The 27,521-nt window shown below is 47.9% G+C and overlaps 1 protein-coding gene across 2 annotated transcripts; it reads left to right on the top strand.

Annotated features, from left to right (window-relative positions):
* The first annotated feature begins 295 nt into the window (after window positions 1–295).
* On the top strand, window positions 296–25,578 carry CTSO (cathepsin O). Of its 2 annotated transcripts, XM_059922331.1 has the most exons (9): window positions 296–439; window positions 1,945–2,462; window positions 8,903–9,011; window positions 9,582–9,721; window positions 13,818–13,985; window positions 15,407–15,528; window positions 21,046–21,209; window positions 21,790–21,882; window positions 23,795–25,578. In XM_059922331.1, the coding sequence occupies exons 2-9, from the start codon at window positions 2,007–2,009 to the stop codon at window positions 23,827–23,829; spliced, it is 1,287 nt and encodes a 428-aa protein (XP_059778314.1). In that variant the 5' UTR covers window positions 296–439; window positions 1,945–2,006; the 3' UTR covers window positions 23,830–25,578. The 2 variants fall into 2 exon arrangements, with proteins under 2 accessions (XP_059778314.1, XP_059778315.1); XM_059922332.1 differs by lacking the exon at window positions 13,818–13,985 and having other exon boundaries at window positions 298–439.
* The last annotated feature ends 1,943 nt before the right edge of the window (window positions 25,579–27,521 follow it).

Below are 27,521 nucleotides of genomic sequence, written 5' to 3'. Positions count from 1 at the left end.
AACCTGCCGGGAGCCCAGCCGCGGCGTTAGGGGCTCGGCCCGGACCCTGGCCGTGGCGACGCCGGGCGCGCGCCCGAGTGCGGCTCCCTGTGCCCAGGCCGCCCGGGGCCAGGGCTGTGCCGTGGCCTGGGGCCCGGGGTAGGCGGAGCCGAGGGCAGGAGAGGTCGTCTGTGTGACTCTGCCCTGGAGCTCGGTCACCAGGGTCCTGGTTCAGAGCTCCCTTCACCTGGCTGCCTGACGGCCCCAGGCCCCGGCCCCAGAGGCGCACAGACGCCTTGGGGGAGGGCGCCGGGTCCCGAAGAGCCACCCCGGGCAGCGCGACCTTCACCAGTGACTGGCCGCGTGGACGGGCGGGGCTGCCGGCCGGGGGGCGCAGCAGAGTTCCGTGCCCACTGCCGGTAGCTGTGGGCGGTGCAGCGCGGGCGCGGGGCGCCGACAGGTAGGGCACGTAGTCAGACGCGCGCCACAGCGGCTCCGCTCCGAACTGGTGCCTGTGGATCACTGCGGGGCCAGGACCCGGGTCACCGGCCGGCCCCGCCTCCTGGCCCCGGGCGGTGCGCCCCCCCCCCAGCCCCTGGGTCGCGTGCCCCTGGCCCAGGCTCACCGAACTCCTCGCCCCATGGGCCTGTCTTCCCACAGCACGCTCCCTACCGCGCGCGGGGCCCTGTACTGCGCGGGGATGATGCCGTCGCAGCAGGCCGTCTCCCGGAGACGCTGATGTAGGCAGGGGTCGGGGGCATCTCTGCACCTCTGGGCCTCACCCTCCCCTCGAGGCGGGCCTGGTGTCGGGGCGGGCGGGGCCGGGCACTCACCCGAGGGCATGCTGCGCTCCCGGGGGCTGTGGCATCCGCGCCTGCGGGCATAAGCCTCGAGGTGCGGGCTGTCCAGAGCCCTCGAGGGAGCGTGTTGCAGGCTTCTCAGGGGTCCGAGCTGGTCAGGCCCGTGTACCACTGCGGGCCGGCCGCGTCGCGTCCCATGGGCGTGTACTTCCGACGGGGCCCCTTCCTGGGACAGGTAGTCATCGCCGAGGGCGGGGGCGGGAGGAGAGAGGCTGCGCTTTCGGTCCCCCTGCCCTCCCCGGGCCTCTTCATCCCCTTCGCCAGCGCTGAGGGTGCAGAAGCCTGGCCCGAGGGGCTGGGGGGCCTCGTCTGTCTGTCCTTCAGTACCGGACACCCTCCCACCCAGGCTGGCAGAGGGTGGGAGGCTGACCCCCTGTAGCCCCTCCTCTCTGCCACATCCTCCCCAACCCCCAGGACCTCCTAAACATTTCATCTTTTCTTGCCTCTACTAAGTCCTTTGCCCAGCTAAAGCTTTATAACTAAAGCTATCCTTCCGGAACACCCTCGCAGCACCACTGCCCAGGAGACAGACATGGGCACGAGCTTCGACCTGGCGAGCTCCCTCAGGGGAGACGCCGCAGGGAATGAGGCCGTGGCCCCAAGATGGTCCGAGCAGGGATGCTGATAAAACGTTCTCCCCTGGGCCTACTTGGAGTTCTCACTCCGCACGGAAAACCAGAAACCCACGTGTCTCCTAAGAGGTGGGCCCAGCCCTGTTGGTTCCCGGACACAGGTTTCAGGAAGTGGCCGCAGGCTGGGTTTGCCGCTTGCAGGGAGGGGAGTTGGGGGACCATCTGCGGAGCCCCACTCTTATGAACTACAAAATGAGCCGAAACTACAAAATGCACCTGGCTTGTAAAAAGGAATTAAAACAGTCTAAAATCACACACACACACACACACACACACAAACACACACACACAAAATTTGACCACAAACTTAAGAATTAAACGCTACGTTTCTCTTCCTGTGCAAATGAAGAAACTGGCTTCCAAAGTTTGAAACGGCCATAATGTAATACACTGAAACATTGTGCATTATTTTCACAACTGTACGTTTTGATATGTATTTAATAAACATCTGCTGAATAAATGTCTCCGTGCAGATTCGCAGACACTATTTCGGAATCAGGTTCCCAATGTCAGAGCCCATCACAGAAGAAACAGGATGAAGGTGAAGTTAAACTCCGCGGCTGCCTGCATCTTTCCATCCGGCACGAAAAGAGGAGGCAGAAGGGGCCTGACGCAGCAAGTGCGGTCACGCGACAGCGGCGCTGTCACCCCCGTGCGACGCCGACCCTCAGGCTCTCTTCCGGCGGCGGGAGGCGACCCCGGAGCACGGGCTCCCGCGCGGGCGCCCCGCCCAGCACAGCGCGAAGCCGCGGTTCGCGGCCGCCGGACGCCCATTTCCGGGCGGCGGGGAAGAAGGGGCGTCACCGTCTCAGCCCCGCGCCCCGCCCGCGGCCCCCAAGCCCCGGACCCGCCGGCGGCGGGAGCCCGCGACCGGAAGGGGGAGCGCGCGATGGAGCTGCGGCGCCTCTGGCTGCTCTGCTGCTGCTGCGGCTGCTGCCCCGGCGCCGCCCCGGCCCCGCCGAGCGGCCGCAACCCGCCCGCCGCCTTCCGGGTACCGCGCTCCCCGGGGGCCCTTCCCGCCGGCCTGTCCCGGGAGGGGGAGGGGGGCCTGAGCGCACCCCGGGGCGGGGGAGGGGAACCTGAGCGCACCCCCGGGGTCCCCTGGGCTTCCGGTCCCGGGATGGGGGAGGGGGGCCTGAGCGCACCCCCGGGGTCCCCTGGGCTTCCGGTCCCGGGATGGGGGAGGGGGGCCTGAGCGCACCCCCGGGTCCCCTGGGCTTCCTGTCCCGGGAGGGGGGAGGGGGACCTGAGCTCACCCCTGGGGAGGGGGACCTGAGCGCACCCCCGGGGTCCCCTGGGCTTCCGGTCCCGGGATGGGGGAGGGGGGCCTGAGCGCACCCCCGGGGTCCCCTGGGCTTCCTGTCCCAGAGAGCGGGGAGGGGGGCCTGAGCGCACCGCGGGGCGGGGGAAGGGGACCTGAGCGCACCCCCGGGTCCCCTGGGCTTCCTGTCCCGGGAGGGGGGAAGGGGACCTGAGCTCACCCCCGGGGTCCCCTGGGCTTCCTGTCCCGAGACAGAGGGGCCACCGGAGCGCCACCCCCGGGGTCGCCTGCGCGCAGTCCGGTGACGCGCCTGCGTTCCAGAGCGGGCCTGCCGCCCGCGAGCCTCTCCCTCTGTCCCTGGTGTCCGGGTGTCGCTCTGCCCCAGGCCGTGCTGACCCACAGAGGGGTCCTCCAGGAAAGACGTGCAGCTGCGGGTGACCACTGGCTACGTCCAAGGTGGTCCTGATTGGAAGGCGCACCCGCTTTTGGAGCCCCCAGGCGTCCTCGCCGCCTCCCCAAACAGTGCATTTCAGGGATGGGAAGCGGAAGTAGGCGGAGAAACCTGCCCATCTTCCGAGGGGGCGCTGGCCACCTCCCTCCGAAATCGGAGTATTTTCCGCACGGAGCCAACCTTCAGCGAGCTCAGGGAATCCTGCCCGTTTATGATTCTCCTGAACCCGGGCCCCTTGGGCTAGCGCACCCCCTGCAAGTTCCCCTGACTTGGTGGAGGCCGATTTAGAGAAGGGGGAAGCATTTCATTTCCTTTTCAGATTATTTTGAAAAGGCTTGGTAATCTCAGATGCACGCCAGCATTAAAACTCAGGAACACACCAGTTAGCTCAGTATAAATAAGGTTTTTCCTGAAACCAAGCAAGCTGCAAGAGGTAATGATTTAGAGTTGGCCTCACTGTGTTCTATTCAATATGTATCTGATACTGTGTAATATGTTTTAAATCATGAGAGGTCATTATCATTTTTTAAGGTGTTATCAAAGAAAATTCCTTCTTTCTTAATCAAAAGCAAGTATGAAATCAGTAATCCTGCTGCGTAGTGGAATCGCATTTATTATTTTTCCTGGTATTTTCCTGAGCTTTCTCGTGGGGTTCTGTAGCGGCGCTCTCTTCTACTTCTCCTGCTCGTTGCCCTGGACCTCCAGTGTTTAGGAAGTGCCAGCCTTGCCTGATTCTGTCCATTCTTGTTTTTTGCCCAAACCAAGATGTGTATTTTTATCGCCAATTTATTTCTCTAGCTTTCAAAACCAGAAGCACTGATATAATCGCTTAAGAACAAAGTTTTTGTCCTGTATTCCATTCCTGCCCTGAGCTTGGTGGCATATGGTGGTGAACTAACACCTTAGGGGGAAAATAATCAATCCCACCCATACCGCTAATGTACTCATTGACTGAAGAAATAAAAGCACTGCCGTACTTCTCAAAAATAAAAGAATTGAGGATTGAAGTCACAAGGAGGCCAGAGTAATGAATATGTATTTTAAACCTATGCTATTTATATAATTTATAAGTATGTATGTATTCACTCATATTGTATAGTTACTCGTACTAGAGGCCATACCCAGGAGATGATGTCTAGAAAATACAGTTCCTCTCGGGTTCTGCAAGAGTGCATGCCAGGAGATAGACAGCTGTAAGCAGACAAGGGCAGAGTGAGGGAGATTCTCAGTAAGTTTAAGAACTTTGAGCTGAGAAAGCCTGAAAGATGTTCAAAGCAATTGCTCCCAATGGGAGTTTAGTTCTTGAGATGGGGGCCCGGAAGGGAGAGCAATGAGGGCTTCTGTCCACACTTGCTGGAAACTGTGTTTGAACCTAGACAGCTGTTTGGACCTGGGGCAGAGCTGGACGTGAGCAGATAGAAAGGGCCTTGCTTGCTGGGTACCCACAAGCGTTGGGAAGCAGCCCTCTGGCCTGGCAAGATGGATGAAAATGTGTTGTAACGGACGCTCAGTATAACTCTGCAAAGCGTTATCTCTTTAAAATTATGTCAGATTAGGAATTGGTTACGTTGAGATTCTCTGTTTACCCATCGGGGTAAATTATGTACAGATTCTAGAAAATTCCCAGGCTCCATAATCAACTTAAAACGAAAAAAAAAGTTTAAAAATTAAAATAGAGTCATAAAGTGCTCTGTGTTGTGCGAGGGAGAATGGAGAGGTTTTAGGGTGAAAAGTGGACAAATACTGAGGACCAGGAGCTGTAGTCTTTGGATCTTGGTATCTTATTTAGGGAGAGCAAAGAGGTGTCCTCTTGTTTGCCAATGCATTGATGACTGACTAGCGGCTGCCCAAAACGCAGTGGAAAGGTATTCAGGGAACTGCTGACACAGTTAGAGAAAGGATCTGATTGATTAGTAATGTTTTTCACCGTCATGGGTTCATGGTGAAAGGATTTGTCATCCCTGCCTTACGGGTTTTCCTAAGTTCCCCGGGAATATTCCTTGAGCGGAAGTCAGGTGGCCCCTGTGATACTTGTACACACACCGACACGTCGCTGTTGTGGGGTGAAGACCAGGCGCCTCCTGGGATGACTATGGGACGCCTCACAGGATATGTGACTGGGGAAGGAGGGGACAGCAGCCGCCCCTCTGCCCCTTCGCTCCTTAGAAGCTTCTGGCGCTCAGGAAGCCCCTGCCGTTGGGTTCAGCCTGTTCTTTGTGCTGCAGCCCAGGTGTGGGCTGACATTTGCCGAGGCTCCCTGTCTGAGCACAGAGCAGCTGGTCTTCTGACCCCGGTGGGAGACCACAGACCCAATAAGGGAACCAATAGAAGTTGTATGTTCTCACCTCGGAATAGTATTTGTATGCCAATGCACATGTGGTTTTGCCTAAAATTTCAGAAGCTCCACCTTAAAAATTCTTGCCTCGATGATTACATGCTCTGTTTTTAAAAAATAAAATTATGTGTACTTTGAGGCATGTTTGTTCGTATAAATAGGAGGTCATTTTACAATGAATGATCCTAACGAATGAACCACAGATGTTTACCGTAAACAGCCCCTGAAGATCTGGATTATTTCCTCCAAATAAACTTTATCCAGAATGCTTTAAACCGCAATTTCTATCTAACAGAAACATTAAGAGGTGAAAGTGATGTAAGACACTGTGGTTCAGGTGGCATTTTCTAACGGCTCTAGCTTCATGCATACACTGCCAAAATGAAAATATACCAGAAACTTGAAATCTTGGGTCAGAATTGATTCAGTCATTTGTTCATCTGTCCATCTGTTTATCCAGTACTTTAACATCTACTATGTATAACGAGATAGTCTAGGTTTTCTGACTAATTCAGTAGGGAATAAGACACAAATGGATTCTGTTCAAAATTGGCCTCTGATTGAAATAGGCATTTCATCGATTCTTTCCATCAGGTTGAAGAAGTTTCTTTTCATTCACTGCTGAGAGTTTTTATCATGAAAGGATTTTGAGTTATGTTAAGTGCTTTTTCTGCGTCTATTGAAAATACCATATAGTTTTCCTTCCTCTTTCATTCCATTAATATGGTGTATTTTGTTGACTGATTTTCAGATGTTAAACCAACATAGTCTTTTTTAATGGCCCTCACTTGGTCATGATGTATTGTCTTTCTTATAAATTGTTGAATTTGATTTGCTAATATTTTCTTAAGGATTTTACATCTATAGTCATGAGGGCTATTGGTGTGTATTTCTCTTTCTTTGAGATGTTTTTGTCTGGTTTTGGGATCAAGGTTATACTGGCCTTATAAAATCAGTTGCAAAGAGTTCCCTTCGCCTTTGTTTTCTCAAAGAATGTGCGTACAATTGGTATTGGTATTGGTATTTCTTTTTTACTTGTATAGAATTTACCAGTGAAGCCATCTCGGCCTGGAGTTTTCTTTGTGGAGTGATTTTCAGTTAGGAATTTAATGCCTTTACTTGATAAAAAGCTGTTCAAGTTTTCTGTTTCTCTTGTATCCAGATTTGGTAATGTGTGTCTTCCAAAGAGTTTGTCTGTTTCACGTAGGTTGTCAAACTTATTGGCCTCAAGTGGTCAGAATATGATTCTTCTAGTGCCTGAAGCGTCTGTAGTGGCCCTTGTTTCATTCCTGATATTGGTGATTTGTGTGTCTTCTCTTTCTTTCTTTTCTCTATCCCAGGATTCAGGACTGAGAGAGGAAGTCGGGGAGGGTCAGGGAGAGTGTCTGCAGCAGCTCTGAGCTGAGAGAAGGGGTGAGGGCGCCCCTAGATGCCCCGCAGGCCAGGGGAGGGTAGGAGGCCATGGGGACACACGAACCCCAAACCAGTCTTCAGTGGAGGCCCTTCCCCAGTAGGCGGCCGAGTGCTTGGTCACGGCCTGGGTGCGGCCTGTGAGCACCAGGGCCTCCCTCCCCGCAGTCCTGGCAATTCAGATTCAGGGGGTAAGCTCCCTGTGGATGGTCTGTGAGGCCCATCCTCCTGGCTGCCGCGGCCTTTCCCGTACATCCATAAAGGTCCTACCTTCTCAGGCCTTCCCTCATCCCTCCAGCTCGCAACAGTGGCCAGTCGAGGCTTGCAGGACGAAGGCAGGCTCTGAACCCCTCAGCAGTTTGCAGTCGCGGGCTTAGATTTGTCACACGGCCTCTACTCACACTTGCTTTGCATTTCAGTTCTGTTTATAGAGTTTTACATCTCCTTTCCAAATTATATGCAAAGCCTTGCTTCGTCAAGATTATCTTTAAATGTCTAAAACTCAATAACTGTTGATCATTTCATTGATTAACAATCCTTCCAGGTATGCTCAATAAGGAAAAAATAAGATTATGGTAAGTCCCAGGAATAATTTGCTTGAAAACAAACAGCTTATGCCATTTGCAGCAACATGGATGGGCCTAGAGATTATCATACTAGGTGAAATAAGTCAGAGAGAGAAAGACAAATACCGTGTGATAGCGCTTGTATGTGGAATCTAAAAAAAATGATGCAAATGAACTTACTTACAAAACAGAAATAGACCCACAGACCTAGAAAACAAACTTACGGTTACCAAAGGAGGAAGAGGGGGAAGGGATAAATTAGGAGTTTGGGATAAACATATACACACTACTGTGTATAAAATAGATAACCAACAAGGACCTACTGTATAGCACAGAGAACTATGTTCAATATCTTTTAATAACCTATAATGGAAAAGAATCTGAAAAAGAATAGATACACATATGTAAAAAAAAAAAAAGCAGCTTAGCACTATCAAGGGCATGACGTATATAAAATGTAATTATGCATATATTCAACAACAAATATTAATTAAGCATCTGTTGTGTGCCAGGTGTGTGCTCAGTGAGGGGAACACAGTGGCGAATAAGACAGACCAGCCTGGCCCTCATTTTGCTTATAGGTTTATGGGACAGACACGCAATAAACACGTAAGTGCACAAGCAAGTACAGAATAGCTAGAGCTGGAAACTTACCAAATGGTGGTCTCCTGAGGTTTTATTTATCCCACACAGTTGGTTAGAAGTAGGAAATTGAGGCATGTTCATACAAAAGACAAGCCTAAGATTATTATCACAAAACTCAAAGCTGAGGAATCTGTAAACAATGGTCCGATTTTCCCTCTGGAAAGACAAACCAGATGATCTTCCTGGGACATTTCCAGGATTGCATCTCTTTCCCAAAGCCTTTTTACCCAAAATGAAACAGAGACCTCTATAAAGCTCAAGGAGAATCAGATTTATTGATTCATTAGTTACTTACTCCTTTTTTCATGCTTCATTAGTTGTGCTGGGAAATACGAAGATCAAGAAGACAGTCTTCCCAGATTCATAGTTGTTGGATCACATGAATACTCTTTGACGACAATTCCCACTAGTGTCTAGTGTTTATTTGCAATTTATTTTATTTTTTCCACTATGTTAAATAAACATATATTTAGTGCTTCCAACATGCTTAGTAAAGAGGAATTATAATTGGTTATCCATTTATAATTCCTGGAACATTCTTTCCCAGCTTTAAAAATTACTCCTGAAATCAGATAATATTTTTAATACAAAACATTTATAAATCTAATCTGATTATCTTAGATGACCTTCCATCGTGATCTGCAGGAAATAAATCAAGCTTTAACTTTTGCATCTGAAAGCTATCTCCAAGTAAGTTATATGCAGATTGCTCTGGAAAGTTAACATGGGTGATATAAATGAGTGTGGGTTTGTTTCCTTTTAGGAAAGTCTTAATAGACATCGACAGTTGAATTCTTTATTTCCTGGTGAAAACTCCACTGCCGTCTATGGAATAAATCAGTTTTCTTATTTGTTCCCTGAAGAGTTTAAAGGTATGGTGCGATGGGGCTATTAGTTGATTAGTTTCTTGACTTGAACTTGTTTCCTTAACTTTTGAGAATTGTTCAATTGTGAAGATAGTAAATTGAGTAACACTTAATATTTATTAAATGCTTAATAAGTGTCAAGCATGTACCTGGTGCTGACTGTTAGAAAAATAAATCCATGGTCACTCTCTTCTAATTATTGCTTAAGAACTAAATACCGTAAATATAGACATTTCCACGTGGCTCTGAGGGCTAATACCTCATCTCTCCTCCGGTTTTCTGTGCCGTTTCTATTCAAGACACCCATGGTTCCATGGGTTGCGATAAAACAAACGATGTCAATTATACTCATTTTTTTTTTTACCTTTTTCTGTCAAACACGTCATTTTATGTGACAGCCCCGGCCCTATTGGAGGGATTCTCATCTTTGTAGCTTTCGGCTAATCCATTTCATGTATGGAAAAGCACAAAAGGCAGACTTTATCAGAAACTCCACTGTTTCTGTTGAAAGGTCCCTCCAAAAGGAATCCCTGTAATATAATGTTGGTTGCCTTTTCTTTTCATGTGTATCCTCAGCTATTTATTTACGAAGCAGACCTTCCAGTTTTCCGCGGTTTCTGGCAGGCACGCACACATCCATCTCCAACCTGTCTTTGCCGTTAAGATTTGACTGGAGGGACAAGCACGTCGTCACCCCAGTGAGGAACCAGCAGACAGTACGTTTGTTTTCTTTTCCTTTTTAATCAGCGTCTGAGTCACTCTTGAGGTCAAGTTCGATCAGACTTGTAAAGGAGCCGTCACTGCTGTAGGTGAAAGCACACCCCAATCATCAAAAGATGGCAAGGCCAGGAGAACCCCTGGTGGGGGAGACGGACGTCAGGCCGGGCTCTCACTCTGGAGGTGAGCTCTGTGGGCGCCCCTCCTTGGCTGCCTAGCCCCCTTGTCGTGGTCCCCAGGCCTCTGCGGAAGAGCGGGTGGAAGGCTGGAGGAGGTGAACTTGACCCCTGACGCTTGAGCCGTTCAAAAGGGAAACGACGTGACATCAGGCACTGGCCCCCGTGCGCCCTGGCCTCTTGGGTTCATCCCCGAACTCCCTCAGAAGCCCTCCCTCCATCCCCACCCCTACAGGATCGCACACTTTGTACCCGTGATCCTTAAAAATGCAGCCAGTTCTGCTGGAATGTGACACAGACGTTCCTAGAAATCACCAACTCTGCAAAATCAGGCAGTGAAAATGAGAGGGATTAAAGAAGAAATGAGGTTAGGACTCAGCGCTAAAGACTTCGTGACACACTAAAAAAAGACAGGGAAGTAGTAAAAGTGGCAGTGTGGTTTTACATGTGTTAAATGATAAAGAAGTGTGTAAGTCCTGCAGTAAATGCAGCCATTTACCACCCTGCGATATCTCTTATATGTGGAATCTAAACTATGACACAAATGAGCTTATCTACGAAACAGAAACAGACTCAGACATAGAGAACAGACCTGTGGTTGCCAAGGGGGAGGGAGGGGGAGGGAAGGAGTGGGAGTTTGGGGTCAGCAGATGCAGACTTGTACACATATAGGATGGATAAACAACGAGGTCCTGCTGTACAGCACAGGGAACTCTTTTCAATGTCCTGTGATAAGCCATCACGGAAAAGAAAATGAAAAAGAATATACATATGTATAACTGAGTCATTTGCTGCACAGCAGAAATTAACACATCATTGTCAATCAACTGTACTCAATAAAAAACAAATTTAAAAAATGCAGCCATTTACCTTGCAGAAGTCGTGAGTGTGCCTGTGAAGATCGCCTGGAATCACAGGGAAAGCGGGACCCCAGATGTGGGTAGGCGTGCTCATTCACGAGGCGAGCCATCTCTCTGGCAGACGCTGGAGGGCAGATGTGCTTGCCCCGCACCCGCGCTGGGCACGGGGATGTCTGCTGACCTGGGAAAGTGGGTCCCTAACCCCGGGGATGCGGCCCCAGTTTGTCTGCAGTAGAAACCTCAATGGGTCACTCAGTCTCCTCTCATGAGACCAGCACTTTGGACCCAGCAGTTCCCCGGTCACCATCTAGTCAGGATGATCCTTTTTGCTTTCTCAGATTCTGTATTTATTGTTGTGGGTTAAATTTTACCACCAAATCATTTGCTTTCTTTTGGGATTCGTAATGAAGGGTGATGTAGTCTGAAATCCAGTCCATCCGGGGTGTGCTTACGTGTATTAACTTTTAATTAGGAATCTTCTTACTAAAGGAAAGATGTTTTGGAGCAGGGACTGTCCCCCTGGGGCAGCGGTAGGTGGGTAACCTAAGGTGACCTGCATTTACAGTTCTCAAGGGGTGGGCACCCTGCTGGAATGTCCCTTAGTGAATGCCGTACCCTGCCCCAGGCACTGAAGCTAGGGTGTAAATAAGACCACTTTGAGGCCATTGGATGGCTCAGAGCTTCCTTCCACGAAGACCACCAGCTGTGCGTCCTCGCTTTGCCTGCAGTACCTGGTCCCGGGATTAAGACAGTTCCGCCCAGTTTCAAATCCCACTCTCTGCCTTTCCTGCAGTTCTGCCTTCTTGTATGAAATTCTTGATCCTTTCCTTCCACCTCCTCCCTTTCTTGTAGGACCAGCCCTTTAATTCTTTTGCTCTAGTTTGTCCAGTGAGAGGAAGTTAAGAGACCCAGACTCAGGAAGACTGTCAGCCAGTATCTCAGTGAGGAACGAGCAGTATAGGTCTCCATCATTGGGACGTTTCCTGTGTGTTCGTAACTGTGATGGGCTGCAAAGTCATTCACCCAGTTCCTGAGTCCATCTGTGAAAGGGACCAACGTAGACACGTGCATCCTCACCCCCCGCTCACCTCATCCTTGCCTTCTACCCGGGGGGCGGTGGATGGCCGAGCAGAGGGGTGGAAGAACAGGGTGGGCGTTGGTACACACCTTAGAGGCAAGCCACCTGTTCAGTGAACTGGCTCGTTTTTATTTTTTTTTTAATGTATTTTACTGAAGTGTAGTTGATTTGCAATGTTGTGTTAATTTCTGCTGTACAGCAAAGTAACTTACTTATACATACATATATATATTCTTTTTCATATGCTTTTCCATGATGGTTTATCACAGGATGTTGAATACAGTTCCCTGTGCTGTACAGCAGGACCTTGTTGCTTATCCATCCTTATACACACTAGTTTGCATCTGCTGACCCCAAACTCCCACTCCTTCCCTCCCCCATCCCCTCCCCCTTGGCAATCACAAGTCTGCTCTCTCTGTCTGGGCAGACTCGTTTTTTAAAAAGACCATCAGTTCAAGTGTTTTCCCAGTCTCTAAAATTCACTTTTATTTTGCATCGTCTAACCTGCAATAGAGATACTACCAATTTACCTTTCACGAATAACTAGATTTTGATGCTTACAGGAGAAGGGGTTTCGTCTCTTTATTTCAATTAGAAAGTCGACGGGATCGGCGTCTATATTCTGTGGGCCTCCGGACCGTGCTCACTTGCTTTGATCACCTGAGATATTAGCGATGTCGGCAGGCTTGATGCGCGCGCTATTCGACAGTCAGTAGCGTCCTGTTCCTGTTCCTGGTCCTGGTCCTGGTCCTGGTCCTGGTCCTGTTCCTGGTCCTGTTCCTGTTCCTGTTCCTGTTCCTGGTCCTGGTCCTGTTCCTGGTCCTGTTCCTGTTCCTGGTCCTGTTCCTGTTCCTGTTCCTGGTCCTGGTCCTGTTCCTGGTCCTGGTCCTGGTCCTGTTCCTGTTCCTGGTCCTGTTCCTGTTCCTGGTCCTGTTCCTGTTCCTGTTCCTGTTCCTGTTCCTGGTCCTGTTCCTGTTCCTGTTCCTGTTCCTGTTCCTGGTCCTGTTCCTGTTCCTGGTCCTGGTCCTGGTCCTGTTCCTGGTCCTGTTCCTGTTCCTGGTCCTGGTCCTGTTCCTGTTCCTGTTCCTGGTCCTGGTCCTGTTCCTGTTCCTGGTCCTGGTCCTGGTCCTGTTCCTGGTCCTGGTCCTGGTCCTGTTCCTGTTCCTGTTCCTGTTCCTGGTCCTGTTCCTGTTCCTGTTCCTGGTCCTGGTCCTGGTCCTGTTCCTGGTCCTGGTCCTGTTCCTGGTCCTGTTCCTGTTCCTGTTCCTGTTCCTGTTCCTGGTCCTGTTCCTGTTCCTGTTCCTGGTCCTGTTCCTGTTCCTGGTCCTGGTCCTGGTCCTGTTCCTGTTCCTGGTCCTGTTCCTGTTCCTGGTCCTGTTCCTGTTCCTGGTCCTGGTCCTGTTCCTGTTCCTGTTCCTGTTCCTGGTCCTGTTCCTGTTCCTGTTCCTGTTCCTGTTCCTGTTCCTGGTCCTGTTCCTGTTCCTGGTCCTGGTCCTGGTCCTGTTCCTGTTCCTGGTCCTGTTCCTGTTCCTGGTCCTGTTCCTGTTCCTGGTCCTGGTCCTGTTCCTGTTCCTGTTCCTGTTCCTGTTCCTGTTCCTGGTCCTGGTCCTGGTCCTGTTCCTGGTCCTGGTCCTGTTCCTGTTCCTGTTCCTGGTCCTGTTCCTGGTCCTGTTCCTGGTCCTGTTCCTGTTCCTGTTCCTGTTCCTGTTCCTGTTCCTGGTCCTGTTCCTGTTCCTGGTCCTGGTCCTGGTCCTGTTCCTGTTCCTGGTCCTGTTCCTGGTCCTGGTCCTGTTCCTGTTCCTGGTCCTGGTCCTGTTCCTGGTCCTGTTCCTGTTCCTGTTCCTGTTCCTGTTCCTGTTCCTGGTCCTGTTCCTGTTCCTGTTCCTGTTCCTGTTCCTGGTCCTGTTCCTGTTCCTGTTCCTGTTCCTGTTCCTGGTCCTGTTCCTGTTCCTGTTCCTGTTCCTGGTCCTGTTCCTGGCAGTGCGGCGGGTGCTGGGCCTTCACCGTGGTGGGAGCAGTGGAGTCTGCGTGCGCCATAGCAGGGCAGCCTTTGGAGGCGCTGAGTGTCCAGCAGGTCCTCGACTGCTCATACAGCAACCACGGCTGCAACGGGGGGTCCCCGCTCAACGCTTTGAACTGGCTCAGCAAGGTGACTAGGTCCACAGCCTTTTAAGCTGCTTGTTTAATGTGCGTTCAGAATTCAGACAATCTACTCTCATTTACTAAGTAATGTTTTCAGGGTCGGAAATGTAGCTAACCAGAGCTTGAATTAATCAGATTTCCCAATGTGACCGTATCCGGAAATAGAGTCTTTAGGAGGCTCTGGAGGTTAAATGAGGCCATAAGGTTGGACCCTAACCCGATCGGACTGTGACCTCATCGGAGGAGGAGGAAGAGAACGAGAGCTCTGTCTGCCCTGTGAGGACACGGTGAGAAGGTGGCCGTCTGCACCGCAAGGAGAGAGCTCTCCCCAGACGCTGACCCTGCCAGCGCCTTGACCTTGGACTTCCAGTGTCCAGAACCGTGTGAAAATCAATTTCAGATTTTTAAGCCAAAAAAAAAAAAGAATGGCTCCTGGGCAGGTCAGCCATCGATAGAGAAACCAAAGTGTGAAAAATCTTACCTGCAATCGGTGTTCAGAAAAATATTTATGTTTATTTCCTCACATTACTTAACAGATGCTTTTTTTTGCAGATGTGTGTCACATGACTCACAAAGCTGAGAGCGTATTCATTTCCGTAGAACTTCTGAGTGTTCAGGTTTACAGGGGATTAGCGGTCAGCCGATCGGGTGCTCTCTGTAGGCGCAGGGCTGAGGCCACGTTGCACATCAGTAGCCGGCTCGGGGCTGCGTCCTGGCTCTCCCCCTCCAGATGCTTCCCCAGCACGTACACACCCTCTGACGCTGTCCTAGGTCCAGCAGCAGTGGCGTGAAGCCAGCCATGAGGTGTTGGGAAAGGTCGTCACGACGGCGCTCCCCAAGCTCCAGGGCCCGCCTCTTGCTCATTTGCACACCGGACGCTGGTGCGCTCTGTACATGTCATGGGCAGCAGTAGGTAGAGCGTGTGCCCGCGCTCGCATAAGCCCCGCTCTCCGAAGGGGAGGGTTCCGTCCCGACAGCTGTACGGTGTGTGGCATTTGCCAGCTGAATGGCAGCGAGAGAAGTGGATGGAAGTACGCTTGTGAGCACACCTCAGGACCACTGCCCTGCCTGAGCCTCAAAGGCTTGGCAACCCAGAGCCAGAGCCGTGGAAGGACAGTGGTTTACACGCCTGTACCCTCGGGAGGAGGAGGGCCAGGCTTTATCATCAGATCACCGGAGGTCCCAGGAAACGGACGGAATGCAGGAAATGCAGGAGCCAAAGACAAAGAAAGACATTGAGTTTAATTACCTAGGATGTCCTTATAAAACACCTAAAGCGTTAATGTAAGATTTTCATAACTCAAAGAATACCCACACGATGAAGGTGTGGCCAAGGCTAATCTTATTTTGACACACGGTAATGAGTTCTATTTGATTTCTAACACAACCGTGTGACAGAAATAATTTTGGGTGCGCATTTTCTTTTAGATGCAAGTGAAGCTGGTGAGAGATTCAGAATACCCGTTTAAAGCCCAGAATGGTCTGTGCCGTTACTTTTCTGACTCCCATTTTGGATTTTCAATCAAAGGTTATTCTGCCTATGACTTCCGGTAAGTGTCTCCTTCTGTTGCGGTTTCCTCTGTATCTCTTAATTTATTATCTACTGATTATTTGGAATTAATAAATTGATTGACAGCATCACTGCCTACTCTTAATTGTTTTAAAATGGACTTTTTACTGAAAATTGGTAATCAATGTGGAGGTCTATGTACGTTATTTCTTAAATATGATCTACTTTCTCCCACGTCATTACAAATAGAAACAACACACTTAAATTAACACATTTAAATCCAGTTTAAAGTATAATTGACACTCACCACCTCTTACCAAGTTTAAGTGTCTCACTTACCCTTAGCGTATTTCAGTCTTACTCATGAATCAGTGAAAGACTGCTCGGTGTAGACTCCAGCCAATGTCAAGCGGTCTACTTACCAAGAAGCATTTTTGAACGCACTCTGTGTTCCTTGCATTTCTCAAGCGATCAGCTGTCAGAAAAACATGAACTGAAGTGTCCATATCAGAGGCAAGCAGGCAGAGCACATGAAGAGTAAGTAGGTGACGCAGCACATCCTGTAGGCGCGACGGGGAGGCCGGGGAGGAGGACTTGTGGTGGGCCTGGAAGGGTACAGAGACTTTGGACAGATTCAGGAGAAAAGAATCATTTAAAAATGCTTTCAAAACACATGGAAAACCCAGAGCCGGCTAGAGGACCATTATGACCATTTGATTTAGTGCAAAATAGGTGCTCAGGGGTGAGAAGGAGAGCCATGCAGCGCCTGGCTTCATCTTTTAAAACTGTGAAGGGAGCTTGTCCCAGCGTTTCGAAACAGAGAAAACAGAAAGACTAAAATCAGGTCAGCTAAGGTGACAGACTGCCCTACTACTTCGTAAATATAAAAGGATCGCTGGGTCCAGTTGGAGTCTCCCCATGGGATCTGAAAGAAATCGCGGGCGGATCTGGATCCTTGAGCGAAATGGAACCTGACTACGCCAGCCTCCTTGCGTCCGAGGACGGCCGACCGTCCCCGGCTCCCGTCTGTGGGAGGGGCCCTCACCAGGCGGCCTCAGGCCCCCAGGGAAGCACGCACAGAATCCACGATAAACGGTCCCCAGCTCCCTTGAGGGAGAAGTCCACGCACTTTCTCAACAAGCAAGTGCGTCTCTAAGCCGTCAGCCCCTGGAGAGTCTAAGGGAAGCGTCTGCACACGAAGGAACTGCATCTTCAAAGTGTCATTAGAAAGGACTCAGGGCATCCCTCGTCATGAGTAGCAGATTGAAAAAGTTAGGAAGAAACAAAAGAATAATAGGCATTCGTCTGCGTCAGGGAGAGAGGGAGAGGCAGAGAATGCAAAGGTGACTGCTTGGGGCCTGAGCAGGATTCCTCCAGCCCTTGGATTAGAAGGCAGAGGGCCTTGTAAAGTCCCTCACGTTACAGCGAACAGTTAACTCTGAGAACACAGCGCCAAGCTCACCGCGTTCGGCTCTGCAAGAAGAACTTCCTTTGATTTATTCATTTATTCAAATATTTACTGAACCCTGTTTTAGGTTCTGGGGATTTGGCAGTGAACAAAACAGACAAAAATCCTGTCCTCAGACCTATATTTTAGTGATAGAGACAAGAAATAAATGAAAGAAAGAAAAGTATGCCTGGTCTGTTAGATGAAATAGCTTTAAAGAGAACAAAGCAGCAGTGAGGTGAAGAGGAAACATGGGGAGGGGTGTACAGTCTCAGGACAGGAGCCCAGGGAGAGGGTCCCTGAGGAGGCGACATTTGAGTGAAGACGTAACCCTGCAGATACCTGGAGAAACAGTGCTCCCAGCAGAAGCAACTGTACATGCAAAGGCCCTGAGGCAGAAATGGGTCTGGCGTAGTTAAAGAGCAGTAAGGAAGCCAGCGTGACTGTCACGGAGAGAAGAACAAGACTGGCAAGTGATGAGGTGACAGGTCGTCAGTGATAACCTCAGCAGTGTTGTAGGAATGGCCTTAGGCCTGGTGGAGACTAAAGCCCCACAGGGTATATTGAGGGACGTTTCTGAGGTCATACGGGAGAGCATCACAGGGGACTCCGGGATTGTTTCCCTGAAAGACTGAAAGGATGGAGTTGCCGTGAATAGAGCCGGGAAAGTCTACGACAGAACAGAGAACATCAGATTTGTAGGAAGTGACCCCAGGAAGCGCCGGGAGGGGACTAGGGCGTGAGACAGAGCGGGGAGAGCCGTGCGTCCTCGGGACGCAAATTAGTCCTGAGGGTAACTCGGCCCTCGGTCCTACTGGGGGCCTCTGGGATGCAGGGCGGGATGTGCGTGTCAGGGATGACGTCCCGCCCCCGTTGGTGCACATCACCTCCCAGGATTCAGTAGCTGAGGGCGCAGCGGAGGTAGCAGTGGGGCATGGGCTTGCTTTCCAGGCTCTTGAGGGGAGAAGGGCCTCAGGCAGGAGCTGCAGGGTCTCCTAGTGGGACCCTGGCCGCCTGGCCACACCGCAGGGTGAGGGCCGGAGGGTGTGGGAAGGTCCCCAGGCGTCTGCTGTGACCCGGCGCTGGGCAGGCCCCTTCACTGGAATGTTACCGCTTCCACAGGAGGACCTGAGCCGCGGGGCCCACTTAGGGCTCATGTCAGGCCAACTCTGAAGCTCGTGCTTTTTCCCCGACCTCTGTTTTTACGGTCATGCTCTCTTAGTTTCTGAGTAGTCTCAGACAACATCAGCCCAGGGCACAGCTACCAGCCAAAAACTTCAAAAACTCTTGTGGTGACTCTAAAAAGATCTAAAAGAAAAAACCGCACTGAGTCATAAAAGCAAAATGCTCATTCGTACTCAGGCTGCATTCTGCATTTTTGCTCATCAGACCTCAGGAGAAACATTTCAGGAGTCAAACTAGGATATGAGCGTGACTATTTAAATAAACAAAAGGGACAAATATCATATGATGTCACTTATATGTGGGTTCTAATAAATGGTACAAAGGAACGTATTTACAAAGCAGAAACACTCACAGACGTAGAAAACAAGTTTACGGTTACCAGGGGACAGGTGGCAGGGGTATAAGTTAGGAGATTGGGCTTAACATGCACACACGACCGTATATAAAATGGGTAACCAGCAAGGACCTGCTGTAGAGCACAGGGAACTCTACTCAGTACTCTGTAATAACCGGAAAGGGAAAAGAATCTGAAAAAGAGTGGATACTTGTATATGTATAACTGAATCACTTTGCTGTACACCTGAAGCTAACACAACATTGTATCAACTACACTCCAATATAAAATAAAAAATTTTTTAAATAAAATATTTATGGGTGAAACAAACAAACAAAAAGAGAAAGAACCTACTACATATAACAAGAGACTGAAAAACTAGGAGGCAGTGCACCACACTGAATTCTAGGGAGGTTGGGGTGTAAGCCTACGCACTTACCCAGGGTCTGTAATGGGTAAGACTCGCCTTAATCACCAAATCTGGATGACAGTAAAGATTAGGAGAATTCTTTAAAGACTGCAAGATTTGCATCTCACTGATCTGTAAAATTAGTAGTAAGCTCATGGAACAAGATTTGATAATATGATAGTAGTTCCATATTGGGCTAAAAATGGAAATAAAGATACTGTTCGGAGCATATTTTAACTTGTTTCCAGCCCACACTGCTCTGAAAGACAAGTGACCGCAGTTCTGGTGCGAAATAGAGCCTTTCCCTGCCGGTCTAGACCGTGGCGTGCACTCCTATTTCCTACTTTCCAACAGCTGTGAAACCTCCCTAGTCCTGCCTCGAGCAGAGATTATAACTAAACCGTTTCCATCACCCCACAGTACCATTGCCCTCCGCGTTCTGACCAGCTTCTCTCCTCCCCATCCTCCTCCTTTCCTCACACCGTCCCTATAAGGTGTCGCTGATGTCCTGTATTTACTGTATAGCTTTTGTAACCTTTAAAAGGTGGAGGGACTTCCCTGGCGGTCCAGCGGTTAGGACTCTGCTTCCACTGCAGGGGGCACGGGTTCGATCCCTGGTCCAGGAAGATCCCGTGGGCCGCCCGGTGCGGCCAAAAAAATAAATAAATAAAATGGAAAAAATAAAAGGTGGAGACAGTTGTGTTCTGGTTAATACAGAGATTATCATATTTGTCATGGTCAGATTACAAAACATCCCCCAAAATTGAATAAAATAAAATATACATTATACACTAAAACCTGTGCTGAACAAAACTAATTTATTAGACAAGTGAGGGAGAGAGACAATGTTTATTGTAAACCTCCAGTATGATTTATGGGTTAGGCAGGCCACAAAGTCTGTACCTATAATTGTATCCTTAGGTTGATTCTGAAGGTGGGTGCGGTGACGTGGCATACAGCTGGAATTTGAACTCAGCTCTGTGGAACCTCAAAGCCCATACCCTACCACGGTGCTTTCCCAGATTTCGTAATTGTGCTTGTCTTAGGTCATCTCAATGAATACCAACTATTATTACAGTAGCAAAAATTAGAAATGCCTGCTTACAGATCTCCAAAAACAAATCTTCACCTTGACAGGTAACATGAGTGAATGTTTAGAATGAATGTGTCCTTTCTGTTGCAGTAAATCCCACTGTTACGCGCTCATGTTTTTCCCTCATCTGTGGACAGAATATCCCCTTGATAGAAACTAGCCTCCAGCTGACATGATGAGGGCTTATTTACTCTTTCAGGGCACTAATCCACCATGCTTTGCTGCAGCAATAAACTACCAAAAGCTATCTTAATGGCCTGAAGTATCAGTAACCTGGTTTCAGTGTCCTGCACCCACAAAGCTGACCTTTAAAAATGCAAATTAATGGTTTAATCACGTACTTTTAAGACCCATGAAGGCTGAATGCTGTGTAACATGAGACTTTATCAATACAAGGCCTTGTAGGAAGGCAGTAACTGCATCTCCTGCTGTCTTCCCAGTCCGGTCCTAGTTCTCCTGGCATCTTAGCATCTATCCTGCCCTATAACTACGTTCACCACTTTTGCATAACCCTTCCCTGTAGTTTCTTTATTTGATGATCACTGACCTAAGTTGGCTGGTCTCTTGATTCTTACCTGGTGTGGCAGAGACGACGAGTTATCGCCACACACCCAGGCTTTCCACGTTCCTTATTAAGAGCATCCCTATATTTTAGCGGGGTACTTTGACAGCCAGCTACAAAACTTCATTTCCCATCTTCCCTGAAGCTAGACTTGTCCATAGGACTGAGTTCTAGCCTATGAGACCCATGTGGATATGTGCAGAATGTGTGATCACTTCTGGGATCTCAACAGGAATGAAGCACTTCCCCTTTCTACTTCCTGCTGTCTGAAATACGTGTTAAATGGCTGGGGCTCCAGCAGCCTTCTTGGACCATGAACTGACCTCGGGAGAGTTCCTGGTATCCTAGTGTCCCACAGCCCTCCTGGACTGCCGGTATTCCAGACTTCTTTTAGCCTCCATCGATTAGGGCTTGATAATTGCAACCAAAACTACTCCTACCCATGTACAGATTAAATAGATCACTTTTATAAAATATTTTTACCTGAAAAACTAAACTTCTCAACCAAACATTTCCTCTTTTGGTAGTGACCACGAAGACGAAATGGCGAAAGCACTGCTTACCTTGGGCCCTCTGATAGTGGTAGTAGACGCCGTGAGCTGGCAAGATTATCTGGGAGGCATCATACAGCATCACTGCTCTAGTGGAGAAGCAAATCACGCCGTTCTGGTAACCGGCTTTGATAAAACAGGTGAGTGCTGGTGAGATGTGACCAATTGCTTTGCAGCTTGAACTCCAGCTTGACAAGTGATTGCCATCCTTTAAAACGCTGAAATTTGGTCCTATTACATCTAAGACCTCATGAGCTTTACAACTTTTCACTAAACTTCCAGGTATACACGCCCTGCGGGTCCCACTGTCAATCTGGTAGATGCCTTGTTGAAGTGACACTAAATTCCTGATCTAAATAATGGGCATTCTCCATCTGGAATGTTTAGGGTAACTGCTGGGAAAGAGAAGTGCTTATTATTTCATCATACTTATCTAACAAGCCTTTTTTTTTTCTTTTTTTTCCTTTTTCTAATTCCCTGGAAAAGTATGTGTGTTTTCATTTTCTGCAGTAACTGCATTAAGTGAAATGAATTCAAACACATTTTCCATTGATTGGCGTGTGACACTAGTACTGCTCAAGTTGACTTGGCTGGTTTGTTGGCAATTCATTACATTTTTTACCTTTTTCTTAGAGCCACTGTACTTTTCAAGAACTGAACTTTAAATAAACATTCTTTCACCACAAATATGTTCTCCAGGGTCTGTTTTATGTTTTTTAGGAAGTACCCCGTACTGGATCGTGAGGAACTCCTGGGGAACTTCCTGGGGCATAGACGGCTGTGTCCATGTAAAAATGGGAGGAAACATTTGTGGTGAGTCGTGAGTTGATATTCAAAACTCCAGGCTAAACGTCAAGGGAGAGACTGTGAATAGATTAAAATTACAGCCCGTCTGGTCCAGAGTGTGTGTCCAGGGTACTCAGATCACTTTTACAGTAAGAATTGTCACCCTTTAACTAATTGATAAAAATACAACAGTGTTTTTTTAAAAAGACACTATTGTACGCATTCATGCTTTTAAAAGGAAGAGGGACTGTAGTAAAAACCAGTGTAATGAGCAAAACCTTGTAAGACATGGAGATAATTTACCCAAGTTAACTACTTCCCAAACCAGAAAAAACTCCACTTAGGAGGCTGAGCTTTTCCAAAAATGTCTCCAATTCCAAATTTACGTTTTATAATTGTATTACTTTCCATTGTTTTATGTATTATAATACCTTCTCTAGGATCATCAAGAATCACTTTTTCTTTGTATCAAAATGGGTGAAAATCTGAATATTAGGGCTGTTTCTGATTTAATATGCCCCTCGTCACCTACAGAATTCCAGCAAAAAATTCTACTCACCGGAATTGAGAGGCTTAGGAGAATGCCAAACATGCTCTTTTGTTGAATAACAACATTTTTTATTAATTAACAACAAACCAAATTAAAATAGCTATTTGAGTATGTTAAACATATTCTAAAATCCATATTCAAATTCTGTTCTAAAACTTTTGATCTAGAAAATCAGCATATTTTCTGAATCAAGTTGGACCCAAACTATGCTGTGTATACAACTTTTTAAAAATTGTAGAACACCCCAGGTTGTGATGTTTGTGATAAAAGAGAGTTATGGAAAAATCTGAGGGCTTATGTTTTGATTCCGTCTAGCGACGGCAGCTCAGTCGTTCCACAGAGCAGCACATGTGTACTTTAATAAATGGCCTGTTCAGTCACCCCAGTAAAGAATTTTTCATAAATTATTTATTAACAAGAGTCAGCCTCACAGAAGCTCTTCAGCCAGAGCGCGAGCACCCCGGGCAGGCCTCTGCTTTCAGCTTCACCGGGGCTCTGCAGATAAAGGGCCGCTGCCCCTCCTGGAGGCCCTGCTGCCCCCACAGTTTGTCCCCAGCTGCGGAGCGAGGGGCCTGCATCTGGGCTGAGGGGCGGCTGCTGTCACAGCCCTGGCAGGGGTGCTGCGAGGACGAGAGCCGGATGCTGGTTCAGCTTCACCTTGGTTAGGACCCTGCACCCCCCCCTCTTCCCAGCCCCCAGCTGCAAAGGGTGAGTCGGGGTCATCTTTCCCCTGTACCCGTTTCCCAGTTTAAGTCTCCAAGGCCCGCCTGGTTGGTCACTATACAGGAATCCAGGTCCTTCTGAAAGGGAGTATTTCCTGAAAGTTAAATCCCTGAGATGATCACATTACTCTTACGACCAGCTGCGGAAAGCGGGTAGCATTCCGCGGCCCCAAGAGGTTTCAAAGACGCGGCTCATCGCAGAGAAATCCAGTCTTCAAATAGGATGTTTAATCACCTCCGCCATGACATCGTGATCTGTGTCCTTTTGTGCTAAGAACGCAGAGCACGCTGGTGATTTATTGAAACGTTGAAGTTCAAATATTAGAATTTAAATTTTCAAATTGTGTTTAAAATAATCCCATAAATTATCGTATTGCCTCTAAGCAATATGTATGAGTGCGATACAGATTTCAGATACATTCACCTGTTCAGTTCGTAAGTCGTTTTGGGATTTTTAATAGTTTCTTGAAATAAAAATATTAGGTGTCTCTCCTAATATCTGCGTTTGAGGTTGCCGTGTCTATATGGACAGGTAACTATCACCAGTGAGTGAGTTTCTTAGTAGATATTAACTCTTTCCCAACCCAAATGCAAATTGTTTTAATTTGCTATTTAAAAGGCATATACGGAGGAAATAGAGTAGTACTGATCGTTTCCTTTTTCTTAGGTATTGCAGAATCCGTTTCTGCTGTATTCGTGTGATATGTTCGCCAGATCAAGAGACAGATACAAAACTGAAGGCTCATGATGAGATACTTCATCTTGGCATTTTCACCTTTAGGCTTTAGGAACTACCCGCAAAAGACAGGTTCTAGGGCCTGGTCCTGTTGAAACTGTTGATAAGTTGTAGAATGTTCTCTTCTTAGAGAGAGATGGACAAAGTCAGAAGGAAGAAAACCAGCACCGTGGCCTGGGAGGAAGTCTGTGGAACAGTTTCCTACTGGGAGGAAGGTCAGGTTAGGAGGTATTTTAGGTCTCTTCACTCTGAAAAGGCTATTATCTGGTTTGTTCGATTATTGTTTCTGTTTGCCATCTGTTTATTTTTAATGATGTCTTTCCAGTAGGATTAAAGAGGTGATAAGAAGTCCTTGTCCTTTATGGGATAAAATCACCAGCCCAAGCTACCCTGCATACAAGGATAGCCAGCCTAGACCTAGGTGTGCCCCCCGCAGTTGTATTCCCAGCCCTCCAGGATGGAATTTCATAAGAATTTTGAACGGCCAGTTGCTCTTCCCCAGCACGTGCTACTCGCCCGTGACCTGCGCGGATCATGCAGAAAGAAGCAGAAAGACAAAGTTACCTTTTAAGGCAGACAGTTAGCCTGATCGAAACTAAATGACCAATATGGCAACCAAGTGATAGGAAAATCTCAAGTAGCCTTGCCTGGAAGACAAATTATTTGGGGGTTTCACGGTCCGTAGGGTTCCAGTACATTTTATCTCCTCCTTTTGTTCTTGCCGGATTGAGGCGCAGTGTGTCTTCTCACATTTTCTCACTCTTTCTCTTACTCTTGGCCGTGAAACTTCTAAATGCTCCTGGTGGCGCGGCTTCCCTGGCGAAAGAAGTCTCATTGTTTACTTTCCATTTCAACTTGAGAGCCATTTATTTGGCTCCAATTGTCTCTAAGCCTTTATCAGCATCAGGACCTCACCTGTCTGTCCGCCCATCATTTGGACGCACCACCTCTTTCAAAGTTCAACTTCATTAATCTGGAGTATCAGCCAAAATGTGTTTCCCAGCCTCTGTTGTCCCAGTGTTCTGCTTATTTTTCCCGGACTCCCATCCTAACTACTTTTTGTGCATCCCTTTGGCTTTCCACCTGGTCCCTGGTCCTGGAGGTCCGTCTCCTCTTTTGCAATCATTATGCTTGGCCGTGTAAGAACCTCAGAGCATGAAAGCTGCTCTTCTGATTGAATATAAGTACAATCGTATTGTGTGAGTTAAATAACAAAATTGTATCAAGTACTACGTATGTAAGTATCTCCTCTCTCAAATTCACGGTCGCTGTCTAGTGTAGACTATCTTAAGAGCAATATTGTAGAGGTGGCAATAACCACTGAAAAGAACTGAGACATCCCATTTTTCCTCTCACGGTTGGCCTTTATCACTCTCCTTATTAGAAGAAAATCAAAAACAAGACGCTATTTCTTTTCCTTACACCAACCAGAAGCAATTTCAAAAGAGTATTTGTTGACTCAGGTTTAGAAATGACAAACTGATATTCTATTTGATTAATATTCTAAATATCTAACTATGCCAAAAAGGAATTGTGTCTTGATTGTTCTAGTTTGTGTTAATGTACTAATTCCTGTAAAATATGAATGCTTTTCTGATACTCTTTTACAAAGATAAATATTCTTTTGCATTACAAAATGATGAATACCTCTCGGCTCTTCTGGATTTTGATAACATTTATAATAAAGCAACCTGTATCTGACTTTGGGTTAAGAAGACTCTGTCCATGTGTATGGCTTACATTTTGTGAACACAGTGTTCATGTGGTTTACATTCACACAAGAGTTCTCTCAGCTCCAAATCCATATATTTAATTTTTGGTTTTCTCCATAGACATCTTAACTTCAGTGTCTGCAAACCATCTCCTTCCCCTCCTCAAAAAAACAAAACAACAGCAATGAAACACCTAAAAAACAACAACAAACTCCCGCATCTCATAGAGTCTCTATTTTGGGTAACAGCATTATGTAATCGGCATTATGTAATAACCCAGTCAATGAAATTGAGGGAAATCTTAGATGTTCCATCAGGTCAGCTACGCCTGAGGACCCATCACCTAATCACCCACCTGCTCTCCATTCCTTTCTCCATCCTTCACTCGACGCATGTTCTTTAGCATCTCTGACCCCCACTGCTCAGGAGTCGACCCGCCAGACCCCGTGTCCCTCAGTCTGGGGCTTCTCGAGTACGGCCCCCAGACCAGGAACCACCTGAGGACTTGGAAACTGTTTTGTCAGCCCCCCCAGGTGTTTGTGATGGATGGATTGATAATCCATCTACTCTGTGTCCCCGGGGTTTACATTTCTAAAAGACACCCTTTTCATGTTATCCCTCTGTTTTAGCCCATTCAGGGGCTCCCAGTGCCTAAAAGATAACATATCAACTTTTCTAAAGGAGCTTTTCCCAAAGAGGCCGCTTCCTGCCTTCTCAGCCTCACCCACTGCTGTTCCACGTGGGCGTGTGTTGGGCTCCCGCCCTGGCCAGCTGCTGGATGTTCGCCAGTGAGGCCGGGCGGAGAGCAATGAAATCTGCACATGATAATTAGGAGTCATAATGAAAATTACCAAGATGTTCCTGGATGTGATTTCACTGGGATCTCAGAGTAAATACTAAATTAGCCTTACAGCGATTTCATGATTCATTTAAGAATTATTGAAAGCGGGTTGTAGGCACTAGAAGCAAGTTTAAATGGGGCAAGAGTACTAACTGGCATTATGAGTGGTTTTGACGTTTACGTAAGAATTAGTGATACATCATTTGAAAAAAACTACAACTATATAACCTAGTCATACCAAGAAACAGAGATAAGAATAACTAAATCAGATCATTTAGTCTATTAAACGAATAAGCCTTGACAAATAGCACTTATTCCAGGATTCCAAGGTATCTTGATGGACGGAACATCCATTAACATATTTCTTCATTACTTCATGAGAAAAAGCAAAGATTATAAGTATTTTATCCCCGATACATAGAGAGGAAAATGGGGATTAAACTGGTTGTTTGGACCAAAGTAGATAATTAATAGATGCATTTGATCTCAAACTTGCCGACTTATTTCAAAGGGAGTGTCATTGGCCACGTTACTTGTCTCTGGATTTTTCAGCTTAACCACCATCTGGTACCATGTACCTGTACCTGCACACACACACACACACACACGCCATGGAGACAAAAGCAGGTATATGTAAATAATGTAGAGACAAACTAGACAATATGATCCTTACAGGAAAATTGTAATTGAGACCAAAGAATAGTTCACTTCCATCAAGAACCTACTGCTTGCCGTAGATAAGCACCCTAGGTCAAGTTGGCTGCACATTCCAGATTTCTTTGATAATATTTTGTACTCCCCTCATAACAGGCATTTCACTGGTATTGACAGACTGAGCTAGAAAAAGAAGAATGGAACTCCTGTGTGATCTAAACTCTTGGTCTAACCCATTTTATGCCAAATGAACCAGGTCATTGCTTCATCTGTTCACCTCTCCTTTCCTCTGGAAAGAACACTGCCCGCTACCTCAATTCTGCGGTGCGCTAGGGTGGGCTCTGGCTGCCAGACACGTGCCTTGGGGCTGGGGAGAGTCCAGAGGTGCAGGAAGAGGGACACAGCCTGAGGATGGAGCCGGTGCCCACGGGGCAGAGCGAGGCCAGCGCCT

This window comes from Balaenoptera ricei, chromosome 5 (genome assembly GCF_028023285.1).
Source record: "Balaenoptera ricei isolate mBalRic1 chromosome 5, mBalRic1.hap2, whole genome shotgun sequence".
Classification (NCBI taxonomy): domain Eukaryota; kingdom Metazoa; phylum Chordata; class Mammalia; order Artiodactyla; family Balaenopteridae; genus Balaenoptera; species Balaenoptera ricei.
This window is presented reverse-complemented; position numbering and strand designations above follow the sequence as displayed.